This window comes from Gnatocerus cornutus, chromosome 2 (assembly GCF_029298725.1).
Source record: "Gnatocerus cornutus isolate USDA-ARS CGAHR chromosome 2, icGnaCorn1.1, whole genome shotgun sequence".
Taxonomy (NCBI): domain Eukaryota; kingdom Metazoa; phylum Arthropoda; class Insecta; order Coleoptera; family Tenebrionidae; genus Gnatocerus; species Gnatocerus cornutus.
The window spans coordinates 16,289,578-16,300,359 of NC_142234.1; the positions used below are offsets into that span (position 1 = coordinate 16,289,578).

A 10,782-nucleotide genomic window follows, 5' to 3' on the forward strand; every position below is an offset into this window, starting at 1 on the left:
GCAAAAGTTGACGTTGCCGTCGTCACATCTCCAGCAATATTCTTCTTGGTCGCTTCTTATTTCATCTCTTTGTTATTCCGGCGTCCTTTATTTTTTTCAAAATGTTTGTACCTTTTAATTTCTTAAAAATTTTTACATGAACATACAGGTCACGTTTTTACAGGTATTTTATGAGACTTTCATTTCTTATATCTGTGGAATCGTTCAAGTACTCAGATTTCTAGGTGCTTTGATTTCAGAATTCAGAATTTTGTGCTAAAATTTTCGGATTTTTTGTTCATGGAAACTTGAGAATTTAGCGGGAGAAATTAGAGGGAACAGGCAAATTTTGAATGATTTTTTAAAAATTGTGTTGGTCTCAATAATAGGAAAATTTTGTAGACGTCAAGACGCAAATTTAGGTAAAAAGGGAACAATTAACTGAGCGTTTTGTAACCTAAAATTTTTTTTCTTAAAGTTTTTTGTAGGACTTAACTAAATTTTTGCCTAATTAAAAAATAAATAAAACACCAACTTTTGCGCATGATTTAATAAACAGCAATTTAGTGTTTCCTGTAATGCACTTGATAGTGTTGAACCTGTTGCAAGAGCTTATTCAAAACCCCCGCAGTTATAACATTATTACAACCATTTGCTTTCACTTTCTGACTTTTAACAGAAATGCTCTCTTTACTCGTCCGTGTCTTCAAAGTTTTCACTTGTTGCTTCAAAGTCATAACTTCTTTGTACAAAGTCATCACCATAACAATTTCTTCCTCCTTACTATTCAATTCTTTGTCCAAATTCTCTAATTTTCGTATAGTTTCCACGCTAGGAGTCCCTTCTTCTGTTCTTTTCACAAGCTCGTCGTAAGTCCTATAATATCACTATAAATACCACTTTTTTTTTTTTTTTCGCTTACTTGGTCATCTGCTCGAACTCATCGTGCATTTTTCCCAACACTTCTTTCAGCTTTCTCTCTTTGTTCTGAAGCGGAGTGTTTTCTGAATACTTGCCGTGGTCTTCACCACAAGGGCACGCAGTTTTTGCGAGTTTGAGTTTTGATTTGTTTATTGATGTGGCGTTGACGACCGGCTAAAAAACGCTGTGGTACAAAATCGCGCTTGGTTTGGTCTTACTTTTACTCCATTGAACTTGTTGACTATTTGTTGGAAACCCATGCCTTTTGGAGGGACACAAGTGCAACTTTTTTCATTGGAGTTGGCAGTCCAGACTGTTTGCTTCCGGTTTTTGACTCGGACGTCTCCGGAAGGACCTGTTATGATAATGGATTGAGTCTCTGGCGACTTCTCGGCGTCGTTTTGGTCTTCGTCTTCTTCGATAATGTCTTGCGGAATAGTTTTAGCAACTTCTTGTAATTGCTGGTAGTTGACAGGTTTGTCGAGAGGACACTGCGAACTGAAATTATTGCTTTAAAATTTCAATCTACTTGCGGGTGTACTTACTAGTAATTCTTTAATGTCATGCAAGACAACAGTAAAGGCATTGAATTCACGTCATTTTTTTCAGCGGCGAGACCAATGTTGTACGCCAGAGTAGGAGACAGTCTTGCGAACTGCTGTTTATTCTTCACCATACTCATGACTTGCTGAATGTTGAAGCCAATGTTATGACTGGGACTTGTGGAAGTCGAAAGACAAAACGGGATGGTCTTGATGTTGAAAGAATTCATGTAATATTTAGCTACTCTTTTCATTCTTGAAGAGATTGTGGGCATTGTGTAGTTCTTCGATGGAGAGATCCGAATTCTATTTTCGTTGATCATAGTATCAGTGTTGGTGTCGTGGATTGTAAGCGGTGGAATAATATCAATATTAGTTTTCGGTCTTGCGATTCTTTCGTTTTTGGCTGATTTCTTCTTGGTAAGATCACTGTCGCTAGATTTACTCTCCTTCACCGCGGTGTTGTGGTACAACTCAACCAAATCTCCATTCTTTTCTTTCGCGGGTAAGAAATTCAGTTTGTTCTGAAGTGTGAACCGCTGCTTTTGAAGAATCTTTCTGCTGTGCTTGTTCATTACAGGCATCCCGCTGATAGTGTCGCTTTCTTTGTGAATGCGCTTTTCTGTAGCCTTCACTGTAAGCTTTTTCAACTTTTTGCAGCTACTTATTGGAAATACTGCCCCAAGTTTGGATCGGCTTCTCTTCGTGTTACATTTCGTCCTTGATTTCAAGCAGCATGACTGTCTAGATCTCGAGTTGATTTTGACGTCTTCGACTCCACGGAGTTGCTCGCTGCCCTGTAATCTCTCAGTTTGTACTTTCGGAGAGCTCACCTTCTCGTTTTCCTGGGTGAAAAATGAAGACCCTAAAGGTTTTGTGATACCGGCGAGAATGTTGTTGATGGTTCCCAAAGCGGCGCCTGTAGTGTCCGTTCCAATGGCTTCCGAGTTTTGTCGGTAATTCTTCGGCATCACTAGTGTGATGGGATTGTTGTTACCACTGTATAAAACTACGTTAAGAATTAATATAGAGACTTCTTCAGATTAGAAGGACTGTACCGGTGGTTCTGACGGGACTAGAGCTGCCACTGGTCGCGTTTTGATGGTTGTTGTACATTTGTTTAATTCGGTCGATTTGGGTCTTTAGTTGACTGCACTTGTTTTCAGCTGAAGATATTACAGTTTCATATTCTACAAGAAGATTTTGGGGGTTTATAGTGAACGGAAATCTTACCTAATAGTTGTTCCACGGTTTCACCACCTTTTGGTGATTGCTGCTCCATTTTACTTTTGTCTATAATTTTGGAAAAATGAGATGATAAGTTGGAGATATCGTTACCTTTTTTATCCACAGCAGAGTAGCACTCTCCACTCATTTTTTTCTAATTAACTGCGTTTGAGTATGTACGAATTTGAAAAAAGGCACACATAATTCCTAACTGAAAAAAATGGATTTAAAAGTTTATATTTTGACGTGCATGTGTCAAATATTTTAAGGCCACCTCTGTTTTAATTTTGAGTAAATTTCAGAATTCTGAGAATATGAAAGTAACTGTGTTTCTAATAGACTAATGGAGTTAGATTTTAAATGTCGTTTCGCGTTTTATGGATGTGCTGTGAGACATCTATTATTGATGATGCAATATTTACTGCTAATGAATGCGAATGTGTAGGAGGTCAGACTGTCGCAAATGCTTATTGGTCTGCAGACTGATGCACGACCTGATCTGCATAAACATTTGTCACCGACTGACTTAAAATCTCTTTTCAATCTGAGAACGTAATTGAAGTTCTGAGAAAAATTTCAATTATTGGCGAAACGAAGGATTTCGAGAAATTTTGCAAAGATTTTAAAAAGGTGATACAGAATGATTCAAAATTTTGCTTATTTTGCGTCAGACTTAAATAGAAAAATTAGTTGCTCTATTGGGTGTTTGCTTTGTGGAGATAAACATTTTAATACAAATAGTAAAAAAATCGAATCCAAAGAAAAATGGAATAGACAAATCTGAACCTGGGAAACCGGGAAAAATTAAAGAATCGGATGAAGTAAACGTTTGGAAAATTTAAAACTGGCTTCCTTGAGAATCTGACCACCTAATTGAAAGAGATACAAGAAATTTAAATTAATTAAAATAAGCAGCTTCAAACTACAGAATTTAAGAATAGCAAAGCTAAAAGCAAGTTGAAGCCCATACTCTGAAAATCTGAACCAGGTGGTTTTGGAAATTTGAAATTTTTTATTTTGTCTTGACCCTTAAGGAAAGACAAACTCAAAAATTGAAGAACCACAGAAGAATCTTAGAATTTAAGAATGATTAGGTATAAATCTTGAGAAATCTGACAGCTGAGAGTTTTAAAAATTCTAAGAAACTGATGGGCTCCAAAACCTTCAATTTGAGACACTCAGCTTTTAAAATCCGAGAAGGCTAAAAGTTATTGTGCTGATTAAGTTTTGCAGCATGGAAAAGTAAACTGAAAATAACTTAAGTGAATTTATAGCTGCGGAGAGCTTCCCAAGCTTATTACGGTCGTACCTGCAACCTAACTGTGTAAATCCGGACAGTTTATATCACTTTGCACTAATCTAAACCTGCGTTTAAAACCGCACATCTAAAAAATTATACGACTTTTGTAACAGTCTTTATTTCCAGGAAATCGTACAAAAATGGTTTTTACTACCAGCAAATAATTAAATTAGGCAGAAAATTTTTATGGTGAGTACTTAAAGTTGATAAAGTTGCCATCATTTTATTCTTCCAGGTATTCCAGCAGTAGGTATGATATCAAGACCAGTTATTTTTCAGCGGTAAGCAAACGTTCTGAAGGCATAAAGAGATGCCATATAAAAGTTATTGGCCACGTTATAAACTCGTACAGTATACATTTTTATTTCACGGTAGACATTTAGTGGTAGTAAAGTGTAATATTTAGTTTATGGTATTTGTTGGGACTGTCCGTGCATCACAGTCAATAATTCAACCCCATAACATGGAGAAATATTATAAGCGGGCGCTCACGCATCTGCATGCTGAGAATCACCGTTTAGAAAATAACATTTATTGCAATATTTTTAAAAAATCGAACGAGAACATGTTGGACTCTTCGGTTTACACGCGAGAGCGTGTCAGAGGATTTATTTAGCAATTAAAAAAATCTAATGCTAAAAACTACGTCGATAGTCCACCTTCCTGTAAATAGCACACTCTGTCGGTCGATACTACGGACAGACCACACACGCGCTTTGTATCCTAGCAACGATATGCGACCCAGTTTGTTATTGGCTACCAGCTCGCGTCCAATCAAACCTCAGCCACTTCATTCATTCATTGATTGTCATTGCTCAGCTGTTTTTAATTTGATGGTATAGCAGTGTAAGGGGGCCTGACTAAATCTGCATTTCATATTTATGCATGAATTGAAGATGTGGAAGGACTTGCTGCTTTATTTTCTAAAGATGTCTAGTAAGGTACGTCAGGGTATTATGGCCTACTTTTTGCAGTGCTATTAGTTTTTGCAAAATTTTCTATTATTTTTTATATCATCATTGTGCGTAATCGGCCATTTTTCTCTTCGTGTGTTTCGACAGGCTCTTGTTAATTCGCAGCTACAAGTTTTCCGCCACCATTTATTGCTGCAATTCCACTATTATTTTTACGTGTTTTTACGATTTATTTTTTGTACAATTATTGGTGATGTTGTCTGTTGTGCAAATATGACTGAAAGTCAACGTGGAAGTTAAAAAAGGGTAATTTCTTAAGGAAGCCGTGTCTAAACATGCAGGAACAGAGCATTTCTAAATATACGTCTTTTTCCTGCAGAGAATTTATCGATTTACAAAGATGCGATTTTATAAATCAGCAGGATTTGAAAGAGATAAGTAAGATAACTGTAACGGAAGCATGTCAATTTTGAATAATAGATGGCGTCACATGCAACTGACAATTTTTTTAATAATATCATGATAAAAAATATTCATAAAATCAGGATCGCTTTACTAATCGACCAATCACAGAGCCGTATTTTAAATTTAGTGCCTACACAAAATTTTTTGCAGGAAAAATGCGGTTTAGTTATGTATCAAATAGTTATTAAAGTTTCATATAACCAAAATATGATTTTATCTACTAAGAGTAGATACGTTGCATTTCCTCTTTTCTGCTTTTGCAATTTATCTATGATATCCGTTCTCCGTCTCTTCCAACAACTGCTTGTTTGTTTGTTGCTAATTTCTTTTTCTCTCCGCTTTTTCTCTTCTTCTTCTTTGTATTTGAGGCATTTTACTTCCTTACTTTAGTTTTGTATTTCATCACGTTCTAGATATCTGTACTGGGTTTGCCGCTTGTGAGAGTTAAACGAAACTTGTTGATATTGTGAAGAATAAGCGGATATCAACATGGTAATAAAGTAAAGAAGAACAAATAGTTATAATTTATAATAATGGAAAATCCATTTGTTAATCATCCATCCGGTAAGAACCTGCCTGCATACAAGTTTCTCTTTAAACGACGTGAAACTCTTGTAACATGACTCGTTTCCTGTGAAGGGAGCCTTAGTTTTGTAAAACCTAAAACTCTAAAATTCCGATTTTTTTTAAATCAGAGAACTTTTTCTTTTGACTGGAATCTGTCAATACGTATCTTGGATCTCGTTATAAATAAATATTTATGAAGATTCGCTATTCCACTTTAAAGTTTCTTCCTTTTTAACTTGCAACATTTTCCCACTGTATCCATTTATGTGGAATGAAAACATTCCGAAGATTACAGTTAAGACATAGACAAAAAGAAATATGAAAAACCAAATATTATCTTTTCCATAACTTGAAACATATCCGTCTATTTCAGTTCAAATATTTATTTAAAATTTGTACGTCCGGTGCTTTATACGTTTCCGGAAAGATGAGTCGGTTAAACGATTTCATTTTAGTATTAATCATCTTTTATGGTAGTCATTCAGGGAAAATTAGAGATATTTGGTTGGGTTTTGTAATATCCACTTGCGCGATAAATGTTTGAAAACAATGAAAATGATAAACAATCTATTAGATAATAATTTATTACAATAGTTTGAGTCATGTGTGGGCGTCAATAACAACGTGTTCAATTATGTTTTTTTTTCGTGATGGTTGTTTATTTCGAATGACATTTTTCTAATTAACTTGCGGTGTTTTTTAGTCAAATTTATTATATCCACTTAATTGAGAATAAATCGTTTTTAAATGTGGCGGCGACGAAACATCTTTTGAAATATTGTACGTAATTATTTATAGGTAATAAATTTAAATCGATTTGAAGGTACAGTTGGGTTCATCAAATTCAAGCTGTGTTAACCTGATATCTCTGATACAATAAGTTTAGATTTTTTAAATAAGGGTAACATGAAATAACAACTACCGGAAATGACCTAAAACGAATACAATAGCGGCCATTTTTTAATCAAGTCATCCGTTAAAAGTGCCACTGAACATCATAGGTCATTGCGCACTAGACTTGTGCAAGAGCGGTCATAATCGGCCGCAATTTATCATTGTCGTAATCACTATCAGATAACTTTAACAACCGGAAATCACAGTTTTATGTGCTTTTGTTTAAAACTGTTCACTCCAGAGATAAAAAATCCAACTCGGTTCTCTTACAAATAACGCGCCCTTTGTATCCGACACTTAACCACCAAATTGCGAAGTCATTATCTTTAGCTGACATCGAAACATTCAGTAGGCTTTGACTCAGTCTTCAACTGTCATACAGCACTCACTGCGATCAAGATAGCCTCCTGCAGCAGCCACTGACTTCTCAATGACCACACAATAGGGATTTAGATATTCAGGTGTCCTACACCTGATGAAGCTGTGTCTCTTTTTCGACCGTTTTGCCCGAAATATACTGTAAAAGACAGAAGAGATCGTAATAGAACCTCGAAATTTTTTGTTGAGTATTTACAATAATCGGATAAGTTTTGTAAACTTAATGAACCGGGTGTCTTAACTACCCACACGTTTTCCAACTGTGACTTGCATCTGTGATGCCTAAGCCAACATTCGAAATTTTGGTAGGGTCCGAAAGCAATTTTCAATAAATTAGCGGACGGGGGAAATTGCCGTTAAGAAGCGGGTAAGTTTTAATTGTTCAATTTCTGTTCGTTATCATTTAAAAGTGGACGTATAAGTACTTTTTTTTTGTTTCAGGCACTTTTTGGCACGTCACGTTTCCTGTTCTTTTTTTTCCATATTTGTTATAGAAGTCATACAATTAAAAAAGTACGAAAATGTCATGAAAAGTGGATAGTACTTGTATGAAAAATAAGAAATTCAAAAGATTTTTTTAATAGAGGTTCAATTTCTGCAAATGCGAGTAATATCAATTCATAAAACATAAAAGTTATTTACCAATGGTGATAAAAACAAAATATTCTAAACGTGACAGTCGGGGAGAATGGTAACTTAATGGGCAGTTGATGTTTCTAATATCAAAAATTCAATTTCAATTGTCTCTCTCTAGCCAAAAATCGTCATTTAGCTTCAAATATAAGTTCATTTTTTGAGGATTTTATGGTCTCGAAGACCAACTTTCATCATGAAGAGTACGAGTTCTGTTTTTGAGCACTATTTCGGTAAACTTTTTATGCTTATAAAAAAAGTACTTATTTAGCGGAGGCTTCAATTTTAAGAACTTTCTAAGGACAGAAATGATACATTTCTCGAATTGCTACAAAACTAAGAAAAATTCAGCATTTGCAGCTGAAGGGAAAAGAGTAGCTCAATACATTTTTTACTTCAACCTCATAAAGGTCTTATTATCAGTTTAATTTATTATTGAAAGAAAATGTATTATACAGGGTGATGAAAAAAAGCGCCATTGAGTGGAAGTACCATATCCTTTTCAGTTAAACCATCTCAGAAATTAAAGCAAAATTAATCTAAACTTATTCCTTTTCTCAATCTGAATGTTTTTCAATGGAAAATGCAACACTGCTCAACCCTTTCTAAAAAAATTTACATTCGACAGTCTCTGTAACTAAGCAACTAATACTAAAAGCTTTACAATGTTGCAACATTGAAAAATTTTCAACAAAGCCAAGATACTTTTAAAAGTTTAAAAAACTTAGTTTAAAGCACTTTTTGTCCTTTTTTGATATAAAAGATCATTAAATGTGATTATAATAATGAAATAAATAATGAAATAAAAAGATTATCCAAATACAGTTTGATCGTTTATAAAAGAAAGCTTTCATCTTAGTTAAAAAGTACAAATTTCGTTTTGGTTTTCAATCTTGGGCTAAGGAAAGAATTATTAACTGCAACATGATAGGTAGCATAGGCGCATTTTGCAAATATTTCCAGAATTAAAAAAATCAAACTTCTCCAAAAAAATCAGAACCTTACAAGCTGTTAACATATATTTTTTTAAAGACGCTAATAATTCTTAAAAATACCAACGTTTTTATTTCTAATTGCAAAAAATAATTTATGAAAAATCTGGAGTCATTTAGAAGCGAAGAATCTGTGAAAAATTTCATCGCTGAAATGTTTAAAAGATATTTCATTTTTTATCCTTTTGTGTTTACGATTCCTTGAAACGCCAAATAAATAGGATAATTAAGAAATCCTGGTATGCGATATACTGACCGCGAGACCAACTGACCAATTTAGCGTAGGTGGACTGAACCAGTCTTGTTACCTGCCTTGAAATCCACTAGAACCCCGCTCGAGAGTCTCTTCAGATGTACTAGGCGTTTTATTCCTCTACTCACTAATGGATAACAAAACTTTTATGGAAATAAGTTATCCTGAAAACGCCTCTTAAATAAACATAGAAATGTCTCTTCTAAAATGCAGCATTCATCGTTGTCTGAGCCAAGGAATAGAATTAAAAAAAATCTATTCGTACATACAAACCCTTCTGTTTTTCACTCAGGAGATGGGGTAATGAGGATTAACAGCAGTCATAACCTACCACCGTAACGTGTGGTTAAATCAGTTAATGATGAGTTATAGGTGCAACAGTTAATCCGTGAATTGTGGTTGTGTGTTAACAAACAAGCCGCGACGTACCACAAAGAATGATGAAAATATTATAATGGACGTCAAGTTACTCTAAGTGACAATAAATTTAACACATTTTCGTGATTTATTATCAATAAAAAAACGCGAGGACTATGAACTTTTAAACAAAAAATTATCAACTTCAACGTGACAAAATTACAGTTATATTAACAAAAGCAACAAAATTTTATGGTACTACATTGTAGATATAACGTGACATTGAATTTGATCCCAAAACTACATCACACCTTTAAAATTTTGTTTATTTGTACCTGTCTGTCTTAATCGATTAATACTGTTTTTTTCTGTTATTTGTAACGTGACTGAAAGTGTCACGACGTATTTTTCAGCGCAAACACCATTAACATTGGAGATATATAGTTCAGCCACGTTCGTCTGAGCCACCATAAAATCATAAACATTTGCGGGCGACCGCAACGGGACAGCTCGTGGTATTTTCAGATTTACGATGACGACCAGACAGCTGGCCTGTTTGGGGATGATTTTTATATTGCAGGGTGCTTTGGTAAATAAAGATCAGGTAGATATTTTAAATATTTGCAGATTGGGTTGTAATAAAAATTCTGTATTATACAAATGAAAATTTAATCCTCCACCTCGCTTTCGCTATCGTCACTTTCATCGTTTACATGTACAATAATTTCAGGAAATTGTGCTTCTGACAGATAACTATTTTTTATATTAACAACATGGTTGCATTACCTTGAATAAATTTGGAGCAGTTAAGTAAAAAAAACTTCAAAGAGTTGGCTTTAAGCTTCTAACATGATGCGGTAGCTTAGTTCCTTTATTATAGAAACCTAAAATCGTTTGTTTTTTATCTAATGGGGATTATTTTTCTCTGTCTTAAAGAAAACGTAAAGAGTAATAAATAACGTTATTTAACTCATTTTTGACAAAAATTTGAGATTGACTCTTATGCTTATAAGGTACCGAGATGTTCAGGTACATACATAAACCCAAAGTAGATAATTAAGGACCGTTAAATGTCATTTAAAAAAATACTAGGGAATGAAAGTTAAATCAGTGGTGGAAATGCTCGTTACATTCAAATTAATTCGGGGTGCTACCCCCCACTAAACTTTTACATTTTCGTATCTTTGCGTTACAACTTTACTTAGTTCGTTGACCTAATTAGGGCCAAATGTAAAAAATTAGATAGTTTACTTTGGAAAAGTTGCGTCAACCATATTGTTAATATAGAAAATAGTTATCTGTCAGAAGCACAATTTCCTGAAATTATTGTACATGTAAACGATGAAAGTGACGATAGCAA

At 34.4% G+C, this 10,782-nt stretch overlaps 1 protein-coding gene across 1 annotated transcript; it reads right to left on the bottom strand.

The window, feature by feature from the left end:
* Positions 1-542: 542 nt before the first annotated feature.
* Positions 543-4,328, bottom strand: LOC148179527 (uncharacterized). Its single transcript, XM_088029543.1, has 6 exons — positions 4,320-4,328; positions 2,519-2,675; positions 1,446-2,451; positions 1,119-1,410; positions 902-1,074; positions 543-855 (listed from the first exon to the last, which is right to left on the bottom strand). Exons 1-6 carry the CDS (start codon positions 4,326-4,328, stop codon positions 543-545), a joined length of 1,950 nt encoding a protein of 649 aa, XP_087885669.1.
* Between the last annotated feature and the right edge of the window lie 6,454 nt (positions 4,329-10,782).